The 25,033-nt window shown below is 41.5% G+C and overlaps 1 protein-coding gene across 1 annotated transcript in view; it reads right to left on the bottom strand.

The window, feature by feature from the left end:
* Window positions 1-2,894: 2,894 nt before the first annotated feature.
* RAB31 (RAB31, member RAS oncogene family) overlaps window positions 2,895-25,033 on the bottom strand; it is a 121,295-nt gene continuing 99,156 nt past the window's right edge. The window contains exons 6-7 of the mRNA XM_070420667.1: window positions 18,489-18,598; window positions 2,895-6,335 (exon numbers count right to left, since the gene is read on the bottom strand). Coding sequence (XP_070276768.1) covers window positions 6,238-6,335; window positions 18,489-18,598 — 208 coding nt within the window. The 3' untranslated portion in view covers window positions 2,895-6,237. The remainder of the gene's footprint in view (window positions 6,336-18,488; window positions 18,599-25,033) is intronic.

The following is a 25,033-nucleotide window of genomic DNA, read 5'->3' as shown; positions in this document are numbered from 1 at the left end:
TTACTGCCAAATGACTTCGTATGAAACTGAGGAAAAAATCTCTGTTTTTTGGATCCCAGAATTGTGGAGAAGTGTACATATGAATTATTTTCTGCATTTACATTGGAGGAAACTGAGGCTTAGAGAGATTAATCTGCCAAACATCCCACTGCCAGCAAATTACAGAGCTTAGAGTCAAACTCAGGTTGTGTCTGATGCTTCATTTCTTTATCTTAATCTCTATACTCCATTGCTTCTCAAGGAAAGCAGCAGAAATAAGAAAGTGGCAACAAAAGGACAAGCAAAAAGAACTCCACCCAAGTCCAGGGCACAGGTTGAAGCTATGGCACAATCACAGCCACGAGGTTCTCTGTGCTGGTGCCTTACACAATGATGTCACTTAATCTTGACTCACGCTTGTGATGTGGGCACCATCCCTGTTTTACAGGAGGAAGCTGAGGCTCAGAGAAACGGAGAAACTTGTTCAGGATCTTATGATGAGTCAGGGGTGAGCTGAGTCCCAAGGCCCCATTCCTACCCCGGTAGTCACTGTGCCTCCCCAGGCAAGCTGCTCTTTCTGCCCTTGAAGGAACACCTCCTTCTCCTTCCTGTCATTCTTGTTCTTCTTGTCTTTCCCCTTATCTTTCTTTCCTTGTAAGCTTGGAAATTACACATATCTGATGGAGCAGGGAGCGCTAGTCTAGCATGGACTCATGGTGGCCCTCCACAAATACTGGGTGGGTGGATGGGTGGATGGGTGGATGGATGGATGGACAGATGGATGATTTTATGAAGAGAGCTGTGATAAGGTACTTACCCAATAACTCCAGAGTTTTCTGCCCCACCTCCCTGATGCTACCGCCCATCTTGCTACGTGGGTAGGAGGCTAAACCAAAAGGACCATATGTCCCAGTTTGCCTGGGACTATCCGATTTATTCCTGTTGTCCCAGCTTGATATTAACAGCATCCCCTTCACTCTCAGATGTGCCCCAATTTAGGTAAAACTAGGTATGACTAAATTCCACTTTCTGTATTAGACAGAATAGGGGATCAAGTAGAAATTAAATTATTACAGAAAATAGAAAGAGGTATATTTTTGTACCCTTGAGTTTTGTAACACTTATTTCTAATACTGTAATTTTTAATGATCACAGTATTCTATTTTAGGAATATGTTATAATTTAGTTAATTAATTTCATAGCATAGGGCATTTGAATTATTCCAAGTTTTTGTCACTATAAATGATACAGGGCAAACACCTTAGTCTGTACATATCACTAGTTAATTACACGTATGCAATCCAGCTACTATGTCATGAGGTCACTTTCTAAAAAGTTTGTACCAATTTATACTATGACCAGCATGTTTGAGAGTAGCTATTTTCAGTATAACTGTTAATGCTTGGTATTATCTGTTCGGTTTTAATAGACACTGGAAAAGAGGGGGAAGATAGCTTCATATCTGTACCATAAGCCCATTGAACTCCATGTTGCTGCAGCATCTCAAAACTTTAGAGAAGATGTTACTGGAGACGGATGCTCATGGTTTAGGATGAGGTATCCCACCTCCCTTAATCATCAGGCTTGCTCTCAGGACCATCCTTATCTGAATAAGAAGTGTTCTCCAAGTGTAACAACTCGTAGTAAATGCAAAATAATGGCTTATTTCCTTATAAAATCAGAACACTGGGTCTCTAAGTGGTGAGGGGTTTGGGAAGGTTTTCTTGTTTGCTTATATATGGAAAGCAGCTCCCCAGCATATGCCTTGGGAAATGACTCAAATGCTAAGGACATAAGACACTGCTCTCCTCCCTCTCCACATCCTTTTCCGCACGTTCATCCACGTGCCAAATGAAGCTCTGCATAGAAAGCAAGCCTAAGATCCACCAGTGCTTATGAGAAAGGATGTGTGTGTTGGCGGGCAGGTGTGGGTACCTGAGATGAAGAAATGGAAATAAGTAAACCTTGTAAAAATGTACTGAGTACATGAAGTTGGCCATTACACTTATGAAATCTTTCTAGCCTAATCTTTCATTATTTGTCTCTACTCTTTGAAAAAAATGAATACAGCAATAGATACAGACTAATGAAACCCATGCTTTGAAATTACCAAATGCTATCATTTTGTCCTAGGGCTTCAGATTTTTATATCATGAAATAAATAAAATTACCGATAGTTAAATGCCCTGTGTTCTCCTCGCTGATCCTGTTCACTTCCTTTCCTCCCCAGAGGTAAGCACTATCATGAAGCTGATGTTTGTCCTAATTCTTCCTTTATTTTTATACACATTTATGAACATCATAAATCACACATGTTTTGTGTAAGTTTATATGCTTTGTACTTCTTCCACTTGCTTTATGCACTCAGCCACACCACAGCTCTGCTGCTCGGGCTGTGCACTGCACAGCTCCCAAGGGCGCCAATCACAGACCACTATGAGTGGTTCCCTTAGGGATATGCAGTATAGTGACCTTGCACTCCACAGGTTGATTTTAGAGAAGGGAGAGAGAAAAAGAGAGAGATCAATTTGTTGTTCCACTTATGGTTGATTCCTGTATGTGCCCTGACCAGGGATTGAACCCACAACTTGGAGTATTGTGATGATGCTCTAAGCAACTGAGCTACCCAGCCAGGGCTCACATTCTGTTTTGAGACACATGTTGATGCATGATAGCTTTTGCACCCATTTACATTACCCTATCGTTTTTATCCTGTGGCTGTGCCACATTTTATTAGCGATTCCCTTAGGGAAGACGTTTTGCTATTGCACAGTGCCAGAGGACATCTTTAACTGTGTCTTCATGTGTACAGATACACAAGTTTCTCTGGGAAATCGCCATTCTTTATGCTGAGGTGACTGTAATTTTTAAAAGTTATTCTACTGAACATGATAATAAGAAAAAGACACACATGATAAAACGTAAAATATTTATTAGTATGAATCAGTGTTGTTAAACCCAAAACAACAGATACAATTGGGCAATGTTGAGGGCAATGCTTTACTATGGGATGAATACAAGGTGGAAAGGTCCTAACTGTCTACAGTGGCATCTTCTATATGTGAGAACTGGGTCCAGCCCAGACAGAAGCTCTTTACAAAAACATGAGAAAAAGGAGCGTTTACACAACAGAACACTGGCATAGGATCACTGGGTCTGGTTTCAACAATTATGGTACAAAGAATAAACTAGACACCTAACAGGTCTGAATATAGCTCAGAGCCCTTTCGTTTATAAGCTGGCTCATTACTCAACTCCCCATGAACATTGCAGAGCAATGGAAGTGGAGTCCCTGGTAAGGAGCTCAATGCAGCCGTCACATGCCACAATCTTAGAGAAAGCATTTCAGTTATCTAAACCTTCCCAGAAAAGGAATTCAGTTCTCATTGGGGCACAGCCATTTTATTGGCTAAGGGTTAGTTCTAAGTCTCCAGCCTTCTATTATCTACAAGGTAACGTCATGTTCAGCACCCCAGTGTACCATTTTCAACCATGAAATGGCAAGTCAATTGTGCACCTACATCAAATGCTTGCACGACTCCACTGCCATCTGAGGCCTTTCCATTGGGAGACAATCCCAGGGAGGACCCACGCCTACATGATATAACACAGTCGTGAGCCAAACTCAGCCAGAAGAATGGGTTATATGTTGGCATAACAAACATGAAATCATATTTACACAAATACACATTATAGCACACATGAAAGGGGGGGGAGATAGAGGAAAAGAAGAAAATTTTGGAAAATTATGTGAAGAATATTGTTACATCACATGAAACTACTTGTCATTTTGGAGCAATAGCAATTTCCAGGACTTTACATAATATTTCTTGGCTATAGTTCCATTATAAGAACAGCCAGGAAGTAATCTCAAGGCAGAAAGAAGGTAAGAAAGCCTGGACAAGGCTCGAGTATCTACCTTCAGACACGACTCCACATTTATGCAAAGGCTTCTGTGCCCCAATGCCACTACCTCCTTCACCAATTACTCCAAGTAGTGATTATATCTAGTCATCTGACTGGCTGGAATATTTAAGGCAGTACAGAAAGGTAAAAGAGGGGTTTCACACCCTCATGTGCTTCTGAAATAAAACTGTGGCCTCGTTTGTAGGCAGCTCACTACATGAGGGTAAGACCAACCATTTTATGCAAAATGCAACCACTAAAGACCCAGACCAAAGCTGTGTAACTCAGCTGGGATGCGTACCACCTTAGCTAGGCAACCCGAGAGGCTGTCTAGAGATAAACCCAGGTTGTCGAGGACAGTTCTAAAATAAGCCTGCATGCAACCTGGAAAGAGAGCATTTCAATTTTCATTCCAATTTTTTTTTAACTTTGGAAAGAACATAGTAATTGCTTGGCCTGCAAGCAGAATCATGTAACCAGTAATGCTGACAATGTAGAGAAAAACCCTAAAAACCTCTGCAAAGGCCCTGTGAGGTCACCCAAGTGCTGCTTGCTAACGTTTTTTGAGGTACCTGTCTGGGAGAGCTAGGAGGCACTTTTGAACCCAAAATAAGTGTTTACAGCCTTCACTTTCTAAGATTGTCAAACTACTCTTCCAAGCTGGGTGAAGAACATCAAACAGACATATCCTTGCGTTAAAAAAACAACACACACACCTTAATCTCTGATTTCCGCCTACTGTCTTGATTACCATCCACATGAAGTGTAAACTTGGCCCTGGTCTCTCAAGGACTCTTCCTTTTTGGCTATGGCGGCACTGGTGTCTCTATGCATCATAGCGCGGGGGACACCGAAGTGACAGGACTGTGACGTGGCTGCTCACACTGAGAGACTCAAAGTTCGAAGTCTTTAATCAGCTCATGACCTCTCTCCTGGCTTTTACACTGTAGGTTTTCAATACATGTTTGCTGGCCCTTGTATGTTCATAGACCACACTGCACAATTAACTATTTCTGAGACTATTGCACAGTTTCTAGCTCCCACAGAAGGCCCTGATCTGAATATCCTTTAACAATCACCACCCAGTATAAGTCCTAATAGGAAACCAACTGCTTCTGGAGCCTAGGTTTTTATGAAAATTAGAATGGTAACAGAATTCGAATTTGGAATGGAAATAGCTTTTCTTCCTCTTCATGACTTTTCTCCCTTTAGTACCTTTGGATTCCGAAATCTTTAATTAATTGAGCAGACAGGGAACTTGAAAAGAAAGGTGTTTGTTTGTTCTTTTAATCAAAGCCTACATTCTGTTAATTGGCATTCTGGAGTTGGACCCCTCTTAAGCCCTAATACCTACTTCCCCAAGCTTGGCATCTTCTAAAATGTTTTCTCCAATTTTGCAATTGGGATCTAGAATCTTAAGGGGCTGGTACTTCCCTAGGCTGGCTTTCGTGTAACCTTTTAATAATTGCTATTATTAAAAGTTTGCCCTTTATTATCCTTCAGTTAATTTCCCCCCCTAGAGATGATGCCATGACATATTCTATTAGTAAGATAACACTCTGTAGTGTTAAACCTCTGTAAGAGAGTAGGAATTTATGGCCATGGAGGTGATGCATGCCAAGTGACCTCTGGAGTAATATTTACATCCTACACCTGTCACTGCTTATACAGTAAGTCCTTAAGTGACTCTTCCAAACCACGCTTCCTAATCCCAAAATTACATGCAGTATTTTAGTCAGAGTTGATTTGTTTGTTTACAGATGACTAAAACTTAGAAAGAAGTTCATCAAATAGAAGTCAGAGATGCAGGCAACAGTTTCTAATACATCTTTCCCACTTCTATAACAGCTCAAATCTACAGCTTCAGTGATCATCCAATTATACTCCACTAAAAGGTAAATTAAATAAAATTAAGTTAGCCTTTCGGTGAAGGCTGGCTAGTTCACAAAGGCAATGGCACTGAAGACGGTACTGGGATTTGGCTAGGGAACACAGGAAATCAGAGTGGAACATCACTTTTAGAATCTCACACACGTAATAAGCCAGTATGATGTTTGTACAAATTGAGAATATTTTAAGGTTTTTAACAAAAACTCAACTATACTTATTATCTAAAATCCATTTTCTCCCATGTGCATTTCATGCATGAAAGGTGGTGTATTTTTTCCAGAGTTTTTGCAAATACTTTTCCAGGGACATTTCCTGTCCCATTCCCTGCAGCCCTTCCAGGATGCCAAGCCAACGTGCTCACTTCTCTCTAAGTGAGGTGCCAGGCCACCGAGAATGGGGTCCATCAGCAGTGCACAGGGAGGTGGCTCTGGCTTCTTCAAGTACAGGGGGCCGTGGGCCCGGTCAGCAGCACCGCCGACTGGCTGGTGCGGTTTGCTTCACAAGTTTGATTGCTCCAGTGTTCCCATTTTCTTGGGGGTCCAAGGGTGGGATCTGGCGACCTGGAACAAAAGGGAGGCCAAGGTTGAGTTCCTTTTCCTCAGTTGACAGCACACGCAGATTGTCACCATGCTTCACCAGCTCCACGTAATGTTTGTGGAAAGGAGAGGGGCTTCAGGTATAACTCTGTCCCCCACCTCCTTCCCTCCCTTCCTCACTTCATTGCTCGGCTGAATGAAATCAAGCTCATGTTTAAAAGGTTAAGGAAAAGTAAAATCAGCTTCCTGATAATATGGATTTCCTTGGGTTTGGAACCTCGTGCCTCTGAGTAAAGGGAAAAGTTCTCACCCAACTTCTTGGCCCAAACATCAGCTCACCGTTCCTCCCCAGGCTTCCCACAGATCTATCCCACTGCAACAAGCTGCGCAATGGCACCAGGACTTCACTAATGACAGTGAGTACTCGTGTTTTCTGGTTCTTAAAATAGAACTGGACTGGGGATTGTAATCTTCTTTGTAATATCATTTACTAACACTTAGCTTGCTACCCCTTATCCTACCAATACACATGGAGCATTAACTAAAAAGCCCTAAGAGACACTCTTCCTAGGAAACAGTATTTTAATGTCATCCGCAAGTAATCTTATTTTAACTTAATTTAATTTTTAAAAATTACACGACAGTCTCTGAAAAAAAAAACACAAAGTAAAAGTTAAAAAGGTAATGGAGGGTTCCAGGAAGGTGATAACTAAAGGATGTGTAAGTTTTGTTTTTAGAGAATAAAGATAATCTAAACTGACTGCTGATAGTTGTATATATGTATGTATGTATTTATTTATTTATTTTTAAAAATATATTTTATTGATTTTTTACAGAGAGGAAGGGAGAGAGATAGAGAGCCAGAAACATCGATGAGAGAGTAACATCGATCGGCTGCCTCCTGCACATCTCCCACTGGGGATGTGCCCGCAACCCAGGTACATGCCCTTGACCGGAATCGAACCTGGGACCTTTCAGTCCGCAGGCCGACGCTCTATCCACTGAGCCAAACCGGTTTTGGCATATGTATTTATTTTTATTTTTTTAAATATATTTTATTGATTTCAGAGAGGAAGGGAAAGGGAGAGAGAGATTGAAAATCAACGATGAGAATCATTGATTGGCTGCCTCCTGCACACCCCACACTGGGGATCGAGCCCGCAACCCAGGCATGTACCCTTGACCAGAATTGAACCTGGGACCCTTTAGTCCACAGGCCCACGCTCTATGAACTGAGCCAAACCAGCCAGGGTGGTCGTATATATTTATGACTATTTTAAAAGCCATTGAATTATACACTTTAAATTGGTAAAATGTAGGCACATGAATTTTTAAAAATGTATTATTGAGATATAATTGACATAACATTGTATAAGTTTAAGATGTTGACTTGATAATTTAAATATTGCAATATGATTATCACTGTAGTGTTAGCTAATGCTCTTGGATATTGCATAATTATCATTTCATCTAGTTTCTTAGCAACTTTGAAATTTATAATACAGGATTGTTATCTATAATCAGATATGTGAGTGTTATCTTTAAAAAAAGGTGTCTTTAGAAAAAGGCAATAGAGGCACACAGACCATACAGGGACCCATCTAGAGTGCCCAGCACAGGTGACTGGGGAGACTGAACCCTACAAAACACCTATTAAACAAGGCCAATCTACTAATTTCAGGAGGCATAGCAGCTCTAATACATAAAAACAAACATAGGAAAGCAGTCAAAATGCAGTCAAAGAAGTATGTTGCAAATGAAAGCATAGAAGAAATCTCCGGGAAAGGAACTAAATGAATTGTAAGCAAGCAAACTACCAGGTACAGAGTTCAAAACAATATTTATAAGGATGCGCAAGGAACTTAGTGAGAACATCAACAACATAAAAAAGGAACAGTCAGAAACGAAGGATACACTAACTAAAATGAAGAATAATTTACAGGGAATCAACAGTAGAGCAAAGGACTCAGAATCAAATCCATAATTTGGAGTATGAGGAAGCAAAAAATACCCAATCAGAAGAGCAAAAAGAAAAAAAGAATCCAAAAATATGAAGACAGTGTAAGGAGCCTCTGGGACAACTTCAAGCGTACCAACATTAGCATCATGGAGGTGCCAGAAGGAAAAGAGAGGGAGCAAGAAGTTGAAAACCTATTTTAAAAAATGATAAGAAAACTTCCCCTACCTGGTAAAAGAAATAGACATACAAGTCCAGGAAGCACAGAGTCCCAAACAAGAGGAACCCAAAGAGGACCACACCAAAACACATCATAATTATATGCCAAAGGTTAAAGACAAAGAGAGAATCTTAAAAACAGCAAGAGAAAAGTAGTTAGTTACCAGGGAGCAACCATAAGGCTGTCAGCTGATTTCTCAACAGAAACATTGCAGGCCAGAAGGGAGTGGCAAGAAATACTCGAAGTGATGAAAAGCAAAGAACCTACAACCAAGAATACTCTACCCAGCAAAGCTATCATTTAGAATTGAAGGTCAGATAAAGAGTTTCACAGATAAGAAAAAGCTAAAGGAGTTCATACCACCACACCAGTATTATATGAAATGTTAAAGGGTCTTCTTTAAAAAGAGAAAGAAAAAAAAAGATAAAAAGTCTGAACAATAAAATGGCAATACATACATATCAATAATTGAATCTAAAAATAAAAATAAATGAACAAGGAATCTAATGAACAAAATAAACTGATGAATAAGATAGAACCAGAGGCATGGAAACAGAATAGACTGACAAATCTCAGAGGGAAGGGGAGGAGGAGGGTGGGAAGAGATTAGCCAAATAACTTATATGCATATTACCCATGGACACAGACAACAGGGTGGTAAAGGCCTAGGATGGGGCAGGAACCAGATGGAGGGGGGCAATGGGGTGAAAAAAGGGTGATATCTGTAATACTCTCAACAGTAACGATTAAAAAATAAATAAACTTTTAAAAAGGTAATAGAGCCCTGGCCAGGTGGCTCAGCTGGGTGGAGTGTCATCCTGTACACCAAAAAAAGTTGTGGCTTTGATTCCCCATCAGGCACATACCTAGATTGAGGGTTCGATCCCCAGATAGGCCCATATGGGAGGCAACTGGTCAATGTTTCTCTCACACATCAATGTTTCTCTTCCTCCCTCCCTTTCCCTTCCTCTTCCCCTCTTTCTAAAAATCAATTTTTTTAAAAGGCACTAGAATCTGGAAATCACAAATATTTTTTTTAGACAGTTTTCAAAGATTTTCATAGGCACCATCCTCACTTAACCCTGTGAAGCTGGCAGAATGGCTATATCATCACCATTGTACTATTCCTCAGAAAACTTAGATTATGTGCTGAAGGTCACTTCAACAATTAGTGGCACAGGTGATTCTTTGTGAACGACATCTTGATTTTTCTGATAGATCACAAAGCCTGTATTCTTCCCACTGTACCACATTAGCTCTTATGCTACTTTTCTCTCCCCCCTCCCCCATGAAAAAGGCATGAAAGCTAACTCTAAAATAAGGATTTTTTTAAAGTCAGCTAATTAGAATATTACTTTACTAAGAAACCAGAAGTCAGAAATGGAAGGGAAATTAGTTTCAAAGATAAAGTCTTTCAATGCAACTGGATGGTACCTAAGAACCATAAAGAGCGTGAAATGCCCTGGTAGAAGCACATTTCCACAAAAGGCAAAAATAGTTCATTTCAAAGGTATTAATGAGTTCTATAGGTTGGGTGGTGTGGCCATTCACCAAAGCTCAAGTATAAAAATTAAGGTCATTGACAATTATCCAAAATTCAAAATAAATGGCTCTTCATCTGATCATGGAGCAGATAAAAGGGTTGTAATAATTCCTGTAGTTCCTGCTTCTGCCATTTCGTACTACCAGCAAAACTATATAAAGCTTTGCAGGCCATTCTCAAAAAAGTTCACTTCTAATCCAGTAGCAAATGAGAGTGTTAAGTGTGTGTTTTCCTCTTCTGGACATGCTGTGTTCTTTCATTAGTCATAATTAAAAGGAAGTAAATAAAATGCTTCTTCTACTTTGTCACTCTTACGTGAGAAATAGAAGGGGTAGTTCCCAATGACTACCAATACTCTGATATATTTAGGTCAAATCTTGCCAGTCAAATGTTACTTACTCCTTGAAAAAGGGTGTTTTGGAGGGATGACAGTGTCAAGATACATCATTATTTAAATTATTTAAATCAATAATAGTTCAGGTGCCTCCGGAGTGTGTTAGGTATTGCAATATAGACTCTTGCATTTGCATCTGAAATATTTTTGGACAAAATTATAATTCTGATTAATGCAAGTTATTGATCTAGTTAACTAAGACAAGTATTGTTTGCTGATCAGTATTTTTGGCAATATCAAAATCAATACCTATACTAATATCAACTTCATGCTATGCTTATACTGTTAACTCTAAAGTTAACAAAACAGCATTAGGCTTTTAGTCCTGCAATACAAGGCTTATTCTACAAGCCTCGTGTCATATTTTGTCCTATGAAAAGTACCCCAATTACAGAAAATATTTATACATAGGATATTCATTAAGTCACAAAAGTAGAATGAAAGTCTGAAAACAAAGAAAAAACAGAAAAAAGGGAATATAAGGGAGGCCTGTCAGCGCACTCCCTTGCTCTCCCCTTCTTCCTCCCTCTTTCCTGCCTTGCACTTCTCTCCTCAATAGACAATAAGCAAGACCAGTTAGGGATGCAAGATTAAGTTAAAACCTGAGTAATGCCTCAAGGAGATTCCTCTCTTATTCATTTTAAACTTTTAGCAATGTTTTTGAGTCAGTTTTTGAACATAGCTTCGTAGAGGCAGCAGGTTCTGTTATCTTCAGAATATTCAAAATTTCACTTAGTAGAACAAACTATTTCTCAAAAAACAGAATTACTGCAGTTTTCTCAGACATCATTTTGCTCATCTGGTGGAAAGAGTTCTGAAATCTGAGAGTCCGTGTTCTAGTTTAGTGAACTTAGTCCATTTATTTAATATCTCCAAGACTTCCTTTCCTCACCTATAAAAAGCATATGGAAAGTAACTTGGTAACTACTATGCAATATAGCTACATGGCTATTTCTAATATGGAAAGAACTAATGAGGATGGAAGGAGTCATGGCTCTGGGCACAGCTTGCGTGGAGTCTGCATTGGGGGAAACCCCTGCCTAGTGGCTCACCATAGTGGACACTCAGGGTCCAGGTACTAGGATGGGGACCCGACTTGCTCTTCTACAGCCTGGGAGGTGTCCCATACAATACAGCTTCAAACAGTGATAAGAAAGGAAGCACTTCCACTTTAAGGCAGACAGAGAAGAAAGCCACGTCATAACCATGAGGCCGGCACCTTAAAAAGAGGAGGAAGCAAATGGCACTGTGAAAACACAAGAGCTCGGGATCTTATGGTCTGAACTGTTTGGAACTTACTGAAAGGTTAAGTGTACTTAGGCAAAGGAACAGTCCTGGAAAATGGCCATAGCATTTTGTACCAAGGTGATCACCTTGGAGCACTGTTGAATTAGTATTCATTACATAGGACATAGAATAGGACAAATATATATATACATACAAACATCTGAAAAGGCTCGGAGCATCAGCTGCATGTTTCCGCGCTGACAAAATGTTCTCAGAGCACACAATCTCCGTAAGTCATCCCTCAGTGTAAACCCTAGGCCAGGGTGTTTATTTTCATAAGGTTTGAATTGTGTAAGATTCTGTTTGGGAAAAGTTGAAAGATTCTTTTTTGAAGTTCAGTTTTTCTGAAAGTTGACAGCCTAGAGAAAAAGCAGGTTTTATAAATGATTCCTCAGGAATGTGATACGTGAAAAAAAAAACAAAGTCCAAGCCTATAAATATTATCATGATTCTGGACTAGAGGCTGTAATGCTTTTACACACAACAAAAATAAAACAGTGTGCTTCGCTGCAGCTGTCCTCTCTCCTTGTGTGATGGACCAGCCATTTCCTGCACAAGCTGTAAGTCCTCCCTGTCCATTTCTTCTCTCCTTTCATCCCAGTTCCAGTATTGACTTGGCTTGGCTATCTTTTGTTGAGTTTTAGTGGTGCCAGTAGTTGCTGTGTAACTTCCATTTCTTGATCCTGATTTTCTGAATCATTCAGATTAGTAAACTGACCAGGTTTATTAGGACTTGGAAGTATTTACTCTTGATAATGATCCGCAAACCTCTCCATTTAGAAGGCGGGGGTGGGGGTGGAGTCCTCTACAGAACACTGCTCACAATCAGAGAACATTGCCCTCAGAATACAGAATGGGCGTGGGGGAGACACGTGTGACACTTGAGGTCACTCTCTGTAGCTGTTCTTTTGCTGCAGTAAAGAGGACAGTGTTGGAATTACTGGATGACCTTGAATATTAGAATACAGAGTCTAACACGCTACATAGAGCATGAATGGAGGAGGAGACAGGAAGAGAAGTTAGTCAGAAGGCGTGCACAAAGTCCAGGTCAGGGATTAAGAAAGCCTTCAGCCCTAGCTGGTTTGGCTCAGTGGATAGAGCATTGGCCTGTGGACCAAAGGGTCCCAGGTTTGATTCCGGTCACGGGCACATGCCTGGGTTGCGGGCTTGATCCACAGTGGGGGGTGGGTGGATGCATGTGGGAGGCAGTCAATCAATGATTCTCTCTTATCATTGATGTTTCTCTCTCTCCCTCTCCCTTCCTCTCTGAAATCAATAAAAATATATTAAGCAAAGAGAGAGCCTTCATCTGGGTGCAGTTGAGGGAAGTAGAAAACAAAGATGGAAAGAGAAATGTAGCAAGACACTTGGCAGATGTGACAACTGATTGGATGTGGGAAGGTAAAGAGAGAAATAAGAAATTTAAAACAATAATGAAGTTAAAAGTGTAGGGAGCTGGAGGAAGGGGCTTCTCCACCTCCCCCTGCCCCTGAGGGGCGACTGGAGCAGCCGCCACCACTCGTACCCGCTGACTGGCGCTGGGCTCCAATCGCTCTGCGCTGTCAGCGTGTGGGAGCAGCGGTGGCAGGAGCAGGGCTGCTGGCAGACAGGGGACCTGAGCTGCAGCGGGAGGGGCCGGGCGGGGGCACGGAGGATGGGCTGAGACCCGCCCCTGTGCCTACAGCAGCCTCACAGCCCACAGTCCCACAGTTCCTTTCAAGGTGCACAAATTCATGCACCGGGCCACTAGTAAGCAAATAAAAAGGTATTAAACATTACTAGTCATTAGGAAGATGTACAATAACAGCCATAAGCAGATAACCATTATATTCCTAATAGAATGGTTACAGTTTTATCAACTGACCATACCAAGAGTCGGCGGGGATGTGGATCAACTGGAGCTCCACAGTGGGGATGGAAATGTAAAATACTAAAATACTTTGGAAAACAGTTTGGCAGTCTTTTAAAAAGTTAAACATTATCTATCAGAGAAGCCAGCCATTCCATTTGTAAGTATTTACCCACACAAAACTTATACATGAATGCTCATAGCAATCTTACTTGTAATTGCCAAAAAACCCCCCACAACCAACCCAAACCCAGCTGGCGTTGCTCAGTGGTTGGCATCGACCTATGAACCAGGTCACCATTTGATTCCCGGTCAGGGCCGATATCCTGGTTGTGGGCTCGATCCCCAGGGTGGGGTACCCAATTGGTAATTTTCATCATTGATGTTTCTAACTCTCTCTCTCTCTTGCTTCCTCTCTGAAATCAATAAAAATATTAAAAAACAAAAAATGACCCAAATGTTAGGTGAATGGATCAATGAATCCTGGTTTACATATGTAATGGAATACCACTCAGCAATAAAAAGGAACTCAGCAATATCCATATGTTAAATTCTGTAGGACAATTGATCTAATTTCTTAAAAAAAGAGATTATATGAGGGAAAGATGGAGAAGGAACCTATTGCTTAAGAGAGGCTTAAAGACCTATCAACTAATCATTGTGTATGAAACTTATTTGCATCCTAATTCGAGCAACTGGATTTCAATAAAAAATGCAAAAAAGTAGTCATTTATGGCAATCATGAGATCATTAAAATCTGCACACTGAATATTTGATGGTATTAATATGATAACAGCATTACTACCAATGTGATAATGCAATTGTTGTTATGTAAAAAAAAGGTTACATACTGAAAATATTTACAGAAATGTCTGGGATTCCCTTCAAAATAATACAGGCAGGGGGGTGGGGAGGTGAGGTAGTGATGAAACCAGCCTGGTTATGAGTACATGATGGTTCACTATATTACACAGTATACAGTACATATGTTTAAAATTTTCCAGAATAAAGTCTTTTTTTAAAGTTCCCTATAATCTCATCAGCATAAAGCAACCACTGTTAACATTTTAATGTGCATATATCTTTACCTGGAAGAATATATTATTTACTTTTATATATTATATGGTTCATTATTTATAAAATCAGGATATAATACAAACCACTCTAACTTTTGTTTCACACTCAATAATTTATCTTTTTATGCCGATAAATACAGATTTACATCATCATTTTAATCACTGGCTTATATTAGTGTACCAGGATTTTTAAAAAATGATTTCCCAACTTTTGGACAGTTAAGTCATTTCCTGTTTTCACCAAGATGAATAAAGTTCCCATTTAAACCACTGTTTGCAGTAAGAAGTGATATATCAGGACTGTGCATAGACTACCCAAAACAGCACAGCACCTTTATCCTTTCCAGGGTAGCTTCAGTCCTTGAAAATAGATAATATTTCCAGTTAGAAAATATATTAACTCATGTTAAGAAAACAGTTGATTCTAGTTTATGAGCACTCTAAGAATATACAAGAGAAATACTTATCTCTTTATTCAAGTCAATATGAATTAATTCTGTTTAAGCATCCTTTTTTATTTTTTTATGATGATTTTTATTTTTATTTATTTATTTTTTTTAATATATTTTATTGATTTTTTACAGAGAGGAAGGGAGAGGGACAGATAATTAGAAACATCGATGAGAGAGAAACATCGATCAGCTGCCTCCTGCACACCCACTACTGGGGATGTGCCAGCAACCAAGGTACATGCCCTTGACCGGAATTGAACCTGGGACCCCTGAGTCCGTAGGCTGACACTCTATCCACTGAGCCAAACCGGTTAGGGCAGCATCTTTTTTTAAAAGGGCTTTTATTCTCATTGCTCATTCTTGGTTTTTTTTATTGCATCTTTTCTCCCAGGCACATTTGTCTCTGGAAAATTGCTTTGGGGAGCATAGATGTCAGCAATATATCTTTCTATTTTGAACTCAGAGGGAAGCACATGTAATAGAAGTAGAAACAGGGAAAAGGAAATGTCTCCTGCCATATATTTAGGTGTACTTGGTACTGTGTTTTAAATTAACCTGTAATTAGGCTACAACACCTGATTCAGAAGAAATTCACTTGAAGGAGTAGAGGCTGGGAAGGCACCAGCACTCACAGTATGTACCTGGAGAGAGATCTTGCTGCAGGCTGTGCATTTATAGGCTTCTTTGCAAAGGCACTTACAACCACAGTATAATGACACAGAAACAGTTGTTTATTTGACATGGAAGACAAGGTGATACAGTATTCTACAGTCCCTATAGGAATTAATTATTTGAAGCCATAATTCCCCAGTGCTTTGAAAAAACTTGTTGTCTCTTAAATGAATAGACCAGTAGGATCTCAGGAATTCCTTAGTCCAAGTCCCCATCCCTTTGAGCCATAAGACCTCATATACATGAAGGCATTTATACTGGCTGGGCCATACAAAGAAATATCTTTTAAATTAAGCTATCGATTCTTGCTGCTTAGGTTTATTTTACTCTTTGAGGTCCTTATTTCATTTGGGGTTTTAATAATGACTTACATAGACCTCGGGAAGTCTCCTAGCACATGGAGAAATCTCAAGCTGCATTTGAGGTGTACAGAGAGCTGCACTTCCTTCGCTGAGCACTGCCATCTGCACAGTCTGCCTTCGAGGGGCTAAAGCAGGGGAGAGCTCTAGAGAATACGAGGAGCTGCACAAAGGAAAGGGGTGGAAGTCAGGGTCATCAGGAGCTACCTGGCTTCGTTGATTAAAAGCATTAATAAAGACAAACTATTTAATAGCTGCACAATTAGCCTAACCTACCAGAAAGGCCAAATGCCGCCAGAAAAAGAATGAGTTTGACCTCAGGAAATATGAGGTTAATGGAATGAGTTCAAGCCAAACCCTGTCAGATGTCACCCAGAGTTACACAGCTGTGGAGGGCAGCTGAGCAGTTTCTTCACCACAGAGCACTGCACCCATGGCCCATTTTCAGGAAGGAGCAGGAGTCTGGGAATATGGGGTTGCCAACATAAAATGACAGCCCTAGCACTCCAGAGTTCAACCACCCAGATCGACAAGCTAGGAGAACACAATTCTGTTGAGAGTGAAATAACAGCAAGACAATGAATCCTCCTGAAGGAGACAGGAAGGAAAGGTGGTGTAGACCCAGAGAACAAGAAGCACGGGGCTGCATTCTTCTGTGTGTTTCTGTATCATGCAAGTAACCCAGTCAGGGTTCCTCATCTCCAGCGAATTCTCCGTCAATCCAAGAGAAACAAACAAAATATTCCCTGCTGTGGGTTCTCAGAGTCTGAAGTAATGAACCAAAACCAGTTAAAAGGAAATCAAATCTGTTCTGGGAAGCAACGGTCCCTCTGACTTTGAGAGCACCGCCAACGATGACCTCAGAGAGATCAAACTATCAGTTTCCCTTCTGGAATTCCCTTCTGGAACTGTCTGGAGCCAAGATATTTGAGAACAACTGCCAACTATTCAGGAGTTCAACTTCTCCTAAGGTGACCCAAAGCCTTTGAGTCCCAGAACCTCAACAAACACTTATACCTCTTTCAAGTCCCCAATTATGCTCTGAAGGTATCTCAGGACACAGTTGCCCAAGATCCCTGCCAGCAAATAGCTCTGAGGGGACCCAGAACAAAACATCACGATCAGAGAAGTTGTAAAGGTGAAACCCTGGCCCACCAGCTGGGAAACAGCTCTTAGGTAAAGGTTATTGACGGGGAAGCAGCATAAAGAAAGGGAAACATAACATTACCCAGAACTGGAGATGAAGAAGGGAGCCATCACCTTCCATTACTTAGCTGATCAGAAATGAGGAAAATATTTACAAATAGACTCTCCACCCAATTCCCAATTTCAGGTCACGTGGGATGGAGAGACTATTTTTGTTGGCGATCAACAAGCAAAAGAAAGTACAAAAGGTTCTTTTGTTTCACTTGCCTAGAGTCTGACTTCAGTTTTCTATACCTCTTCATTATCTATTTTATTTCTCCTCCCCTCAGCATACTGATATATGAGGGAAAGCAGTTTGCCAGCCAAAAACATGCCTTTTGAGATATTGGCTATTTTAAGCTGGTTATTCTTAAGAAAAGAAAGACTAAGAAAAAACCTTTGGCCTTCCTCCTAATTGCCTAAAAGAATTTAGATAGAGGACCTGCTCCAGGAAGGGAGCTATCATTACAGATAACTATAGTGGTTTAATATGAGCTAGTGTGACAGACAGGGAGGAATGTAGCAAGGCCCATTCAATCAGTCTTCTCTGTGTCCCACTGTAAAGATGGCCCAGCAAACATCTGTTTACCACACATTTGCTTTTCCATCTCCATGTGGATTGCCTTCCCCCGCCCCCCCCGCCCCCCACATGAATTCCCAAACTACAACCCACCTACCCCTCTTCTCCTTAGCTCAAGATAACATATAAGCCTCAACTGCCAGTTCTGTCCTGGGGGACCCATATTCTTATAAAGCCCCCAAATGTACATACATAATACATTTGGTCATTTTCTCTTGTTAATCGGTCTCATGTCAATTTCATTAGTTCAGCCAGAACTTAAGTTGTAGAAGGCAAATTAATTTTTCCACCCTCACACATAAAATGCGGTAGAATACATAATTTTGAAATAAAAATAAATTTTATTTTGCAACAGAGTTACTTCCTTTTGATTCATAAAACATAGAATTACCAGATTAAAGGACAGAATTTTGGAAATGTAGATTTGGGAGACACAATATAGGTCAGTATTGACAAGTGCATGCTTGTAGGTTTTATATCCACATCATCAAACAAATTCACACAGAGGAAAAGCTCTACTTGAGAGCTCTGTGATTTCATCCTGTGACTCTCAGAGGCATAAAAATCGTAAGCTAAGCTAAAAACATGATTTCAGGTACTTACTGATTCCTTGAAAGAGTTCTTCAATATTGATAGCATTTTTTGCACTTGTTTCAACAACGATGGCACCTATGGATTCAGCGTATTCCTTCGCATCCTTCAAGGGAACCTCCCTGAAAAGAGGTGAAACCCAGACAGAAATTAATGCTCATTTGTAAGATATAAATAACCCCAATAGGCCAAACAAAAAGCTCATGTGGAAACAGCTCCATTACTTTCCTGGAGAATATCAACTCCATCGCTCAGCAAGTATTAAAAACCTAGCATGAATGAGACATTTTAAAGTTTAAAACCTGGTCTCTAGCATCTATAGAGACAAGATGTGCATATATAACATACTGTCTAGTCCCATAGAAGTAAAGAATTCCAGAACAGGGAAAAATCATTATGTACACATTCCAGCTTTCCGAGGTAGGGTTGATTTCAAACATTTCCCCCCATAATAATGACTCAGTATTTTTTTAAATGTGTGTGCATGTTTCTATAAGACTCCATTATATCATTTTTCACAAACCAGACAAAATATGTGGCATGATTTGAAAGTTTGGAAATGAACATGTGATAGCTACAATAGCTACCATGCATTATGGCATATTTGGACTTTGACCTTTAAATAGCTGTTCCTGCAAAGGTTTTAGGACATGAACTCTATTTAAATGAACAATCTAAAAATACATTTATTGATCTACTTTTTATGTAAAGACACTGTGGTGAATCCAAAGATTAAAAAGTCACAGTTCCGATTCTCCAGAAGTTTATTCATCTATCCAACAAATATTAATCGAGCAGTTATGGTATGCCAGTCCTCCTTGTAGGTGCTACAGAAAACACCACTCCCTGCCTTCTGGAATCTTCGTTTGCGAGCAAAGGCAAACACATCCACAGTCACCCTAGTCCACAACATTGTAACAACTGCAATATTAAGATAAGCAGTAGATGGGTAGAAAGTGGTGCATTTTGATCAGTGGAACTGAAGGAGATGAGTTGGAGGAGGTCCCCTGAAATGTGGCCACGCAGGGCAGGGAGAACACAGGTGAGAACTCCGATGCAACAGCCTGACAAAGGCCCACGGTGAGGAGCACCTTCATCCCCAGAGACTATTAAAAGTCGATCTGCACCTGACCCTGCCTTGGGTGTACCAGTGGATTTACAAATGAATGGCCTGGTGTCTGAGAGAGAGTCTGGCAGGAACTGTGGCAGATGGGCAGGAAAGCACGCAGTGGCCAATGAAGAACAGTGACAGGGCCCACTAGGAAGCTCCAGATCTAGGAAAACACAATGAACAAAATGGACTAGAGTGGGGTAGCCAGGCGAAGAATTCGGAAGCTCCTCTAATGCTGTAGGCGAGAGAGAACACAATGCTGGCCTGGGAGGCTACAGGAGAAGAAAACGGGAGGATGGAAAATCAAAACTGGGAGGGGGCAGTGAAGGGACCTTCCCCATCTTCCTAGCTCCTTCCCTTTCCTCCACCCTCTCCAAGTTCCTCATGAATGGCTACTACTCGTTTATAAAGCCATTGGGAAAAATTCTACCTTGGCATTTAAATTCTTTACCACCCCAAAGCGGATGAGAGGAGAACCTTTCAGGCACTTGCTGCAAAAGGGCCTAACCAGAGCCTACCGTACTAAACAAAGACGGCTGTCCGGGGATTCCACACCAGAGGAGAGAGGCCTCCTAAGCCAGGCCAGCTGGAACCTGTACTTCATAATCCTTCTTACCACAGACAAGCCCCATCACCTCAAACCTTCCACAATGGCTACCATCAATAAATCAACAAACGACAAGTGCTGGTGAGGATGTGGATAAAAGGGAAAACTAGTGCACTGTTGGTGGGAATGCAAATGAGTGCAGCCACTTTAGAAAACAGTATGGAGTTTGCTCGAAAAATTAAAAAGGGAACTGCCATTTGACCCAGCCATCCCACTTCTGGAAATATATCCTAAGAATCCCAACACATCAATCAGAATATCTGCACCCCTATGTTCACTGCAGCATTATTTACAGTAGCCAAGCTCTGGAAACAGCCCAAGGGCCCATCAGTAGATGAGTGGATAAAAAACTGTGGTGCATTTACACAGTGGAATACTACTCGGCTGTGAAAAAGAAGGAACTCCTACCCTTTGCAACAGCATGGATGGATCTGGAGATTATTATGCTAAGCGAAATAAGCCAGTCAGAGAAAGATAAATACCATATGATCTCACTTATTTATGGAATCTAATGAACAAAACAAACTGATGAACAAAACAAAACCAGAGGCATGGATACATGGAACAGACTGACAGAGGTCAGAAGGAAGGGGGTGGTGAGGACTGGATAAAAGAAGGGGAAGGAATTAGCTAAAGAACATATATGTATAGCTCATGGACACAGGCAACAGTGTAGTGAAGGTAGGGGCAGGGGAGCTGGGCAAGGGGAGAAATATGGGGGACATCTGTGATAGTGTGAACAATTAAAAAAAACGAGCTGAGTGATGGGGATCATTCCGGTCAGGATTGGGGAGGGGAGACTGTCTCCAACAGTGGACACTGCAGTAGAGCATTTTAGGGACTCCTAACCATGCATGGCCTGTGGTAACAGGCTCAGAGGACTGAAGACACTACCCTTTCTCCTCTGTATCTAGACATTATCTCCTTGTTGAGCTAGCTTGTCATTGCTACTTGAGCAGCAGATGCGCTTCACAATAGTAACTTGTTACAGCCTGATAACTGCCTTTCGCCCGCAGATTGGCCACTCCTTCCATAAACCTTCCACTTACCAAGTAAGAAATCATGGAGGCACCCAAGTTCTTCCCCTCTCTCATCTTCCAACGCTAAGTAATGAAGCTTAACCTCCTTGGCAGCCTCCCTTCTACTGTCCCTGCCTCTGCCCGAGTTCGGGCTTCTTCATTCAGGACACGGACTTCTGCAGTGGCCTTGTTGTTTCCTGGGTTAAGATGATTTCACACCCACTTGCTTATGACATAAATGAAGTTCTTTTAATCCACTTGTTTATGACCCCCAAAAAGTTATCTGATATAAGAATAAAGTAAGTCCTGCCAGGATGTCGTCATTCTACATCTGTTGTCACTGATAAGCAACCAGCTACTGAGGGGCCCCTTCTTATCAATGAGAACACGTGGAGAAGCCACTCCGGGCCAAGGGGACATTTAGACTACAAATACGGAGAGTTTGCAAGGACTCTCTGAGAGGGGCATTCCCTCCTGTCTTGGTGAGGCACTCCTCCTAGCCAGTGGTGACAGGCTGTGACCCTGGGAAAGAGATCAGCTCGCCCATCAACACTGGTATCTTCATTCCCTAGCAAAACTCTCCAGCGACTGGAGACTTTTACTCTGCGCTGGCAGCTGGAAATCTGGAAATTAGTCAGTTGGTCACTGACTCTCCCAAGTGCCTCCCTGGACTTTATTCCTTCATACTCCCCACCCCCACTCCAACCCCCACCCCCACCCCCCGTTTGCCTGGAACAATGGTCTGATTAATGTGTCATTTGTTTGGAGTATGTTATTTCTTTATTTGGCTTATTAAAAGATATTATCCTATACGCTATTGGTCTGTGAAATTATTATAATTCCCACAGCAAACCTGTGCTAAACAAATTGCTAGCAAAGTCAACTCAGTTTCTAGCCATGACACTTATGCTGTCTCCCCACAACAAAAACTAAACATGCTTCTCTAACTGGTCCTCCAGCCTCCTACAATTCACTACCCACATGCTCACCATGGGAATCTTTCAAAACTGCAAATCTATCAAGTATTCATGTGAATAGAATTCTTCTATATACCAATTGCCTCAGAATAAAACCCAACGGGTAGCAGAACAAGGCTTCATGTCTCATTCCCCCCGTTCACACCCGACGTTACAGCCATTCCAAGCAAGTGATCATTCTGGGAACTTACTGTGCTTGTGTCTGTTTCTGGGTCATGCACCTGCTCTTCCCCCGTCCAACCCTCCCCATTCTCTTGGCGCTCTTCCACCGTGGCCTCCTGGAGAGCTCAGTCCAGCATTCCCTCCCTCCAGAGAAAATGCTCTTCCCCCTTGCCCTTACACCTGTGCATATGCAAGCATAATACTATCATCCTTGTGAGGTTGTGTGGCTCGAAAATAGGCTGTGGATTTCTAGATATCAGGACCCCAGTTTTTGAGTGTGCCGGGATCATAACACCGCATGGCACCTAGGAGGCAATCAATGAGTATTTGTTAACTGATTGAATGACAAAGTCATCCCCAAATTACCTTCAGCAGAGAGGATTCGGCTAGAGCAGTGGTCAGCAAATTCATTAGTCAACAGAGCCAAATATCAACAGTACTTCTTCAAAATAGACTCGCCCAGGCGGAAAACCGACTTCTGCGCATGGGCCACGAAGTTTCAATCGCACTGTACGTGCGCCCGCTCGGGGTAGTTTATGGAAGAGTCACACTCAAGGGGCCAAAGAGCCGCATGTGGCTCGCGAGCCGCAGTTTGCCGACCACTGGGCTAGAGCAGTGGTTCTCAACCTTGGCTGCACATTAGAATCCACTGGGAATCTTTTTAAAATCCTGATTTCTGGGCCTCATCCTCCGGAAATTCTGTTTCTTTGTTATGGGGTGGGGCCACAACATTAGTAACAAAGAAACAGAATTTCCGGAGGATGAGGCCCAGAAATCAGGATTTTAAAAAGATTCCCAGGTGATTCTAATGTGTAGCCAAGGTTGAGAACCACTGGGCTAGAGGAAGGTCTCCATGTGGACTTACGGGAAAGCGTGGGGAGTGTTGAGAATGTCAACTAAAAAAGTCCTGAAGGCAGAGGCTCACCCACCCTTCCAAACGGGCCAGGAGGGAGGCCTAGGGGTGCAAGCAACATAAAAGGGGGGAGTCTCCTGCTCGACCCAGGCTCTGCTGTTAATCAGCTTATATCCCAGTATGGTCCACACATCAGCCTGTCATGTGTCTCAGACGCACAGCCTGAGCTGGCCCAGCACTCAGAGGCTCGAGGCAGGGAAGGGAGGTCAGGGAACAACATTCCTGTGGGTCCCAGACTTTTCAACAGGCTGTGCTGACCAATAAGGGTCCTTGTTTTGTTGTTCATGGGTGGAACCTGGCAACATGGCAGCTGACTCATTCTAATTCCAAGGCTGTTTAATTGTCCATGATCCTCCTCCACTGAGGGAAGGGAGAGAGGGGGACAGGTACACCAAGAGGTGTTCCTGAAACCCTACCTGTGAGGGAGAGGATCAGACCAGCAGGCTAAGGTGGAATAATGCTCTATGCCTCCTAGGGGTTCACTGGGAAGGTTCAGTTCCCTGGGTTCCTTCTGAAAGTCAGTGGAGACAGATGACTTCCACTGAGCCCACATGTGCTGAAGGGTATGCTCTAGCCATGGGTTATAGTTCAGAATCTCTCACGGATGACCTAGGAAGTAGCTGATGGGAGAAAGGCAGTTCAAGTGTGTTACTCAGAGAATGAGAATTATTTTCTCCTTCAATAGACAGCCCCTTCAAGTCCACTTCCCTTGGGTCTTATGCTCCTCATTCTCCCTGATGGGGCGAATGCTTTACAACAATTTTAAATGTTAAGCTGATATTATAAAGTGCTCAAAACAATACCTGCCCCATACTAAGTGGCATATCAGTGTCTCTTTACAAAGCTGTATCAGCAAGGGTAATGACATGACACCATTTTCTTACAGAATACTAAAGAGTGAGGAAATGATGCAAATAGAGGAACCAAGTAAACAGGAGGCTCCACCTACTTCAAAGTCTGAAGGCCTTTCATAGGTGTTTTTTATTCAACCCTTCCATTTCATGGCCCCAGAAGTCTCCCAGTCTAGTCATTACCATTCCACAAAAGAATGAGGGAACACAGGCTATATCAGCCAACTTGCTTAACGCAGTAATTTCCATAAATCATGCCAAAAGTAAAATTGGATTATATTTTAAAGTCCTTTCTCCATATGAAAAACCTGACATTAATTCTGAGTAACTTTTATTCAAACATGGTGAGCAGTTTTTCATATTTCTTGTTCTCTGACATTCTTGTGCATGTCCTCTGTCACTTGGGTTTGAGTTGTTAGAATTCTTTTTTTATTTGAAATTGTTCTTTGTATATTAAAAAACCTAGCCCTTTGTAATATAGTGTCCACGTTTCTCTCAGCTTATCATTTGTATTTAATCTTGTTTGTGACATTTTTGCCACAAAAAGTGTAAGTCAGACTTATTGATCATTTTCCTCTCTGACTTCTGAATTCTGTATCATGATTAAAGTTCATTGCAATTTCAAAATTGTTTTTAAAATTCACCTCCTTTCTCTAACTTTTAGGAATTTGTTATTTTACATTTAAATCCTTGTTCTGCCCTGACTGGTTTGGCTCAGTGGATAGAGCGTCGGCCTGCAGACTGAAAGGTCCCAGGTTCGATTCCAGTCAAGGGCATGCACCTTGGTTGTGGGCACATCCCCAGTGAGGGGTGTGCAGGAGGCAGCTGATCGATGTTTCTAACTCTCTAAACCTCTCCCTTCCTCTCTGTAAAAAAATCAATAAAATTAAAAAAAATAAATCCTTGTTCGTTTTAAA

This window comes from Myotis yumanensis, unplaced genomic scaffold (assembly GCF_028538775.1).
Source record: "Myotis yumanensis isolate MYYU_CA2020_CCGP unplaced genomic scaffold, mMyoYum1.0.hap1 SCAF_7, whole genome shotgun sequence".
Classification (NCBI taxonomy): Eukaryota; Metazoa; Chordata; class Mammalia; order Chiroptera; family Vespertilionidae; genus Myotis; species Myotis yumanensis.
This window is presented reverse-complemented; position numbering and strand designations above follow the sequence as displayed.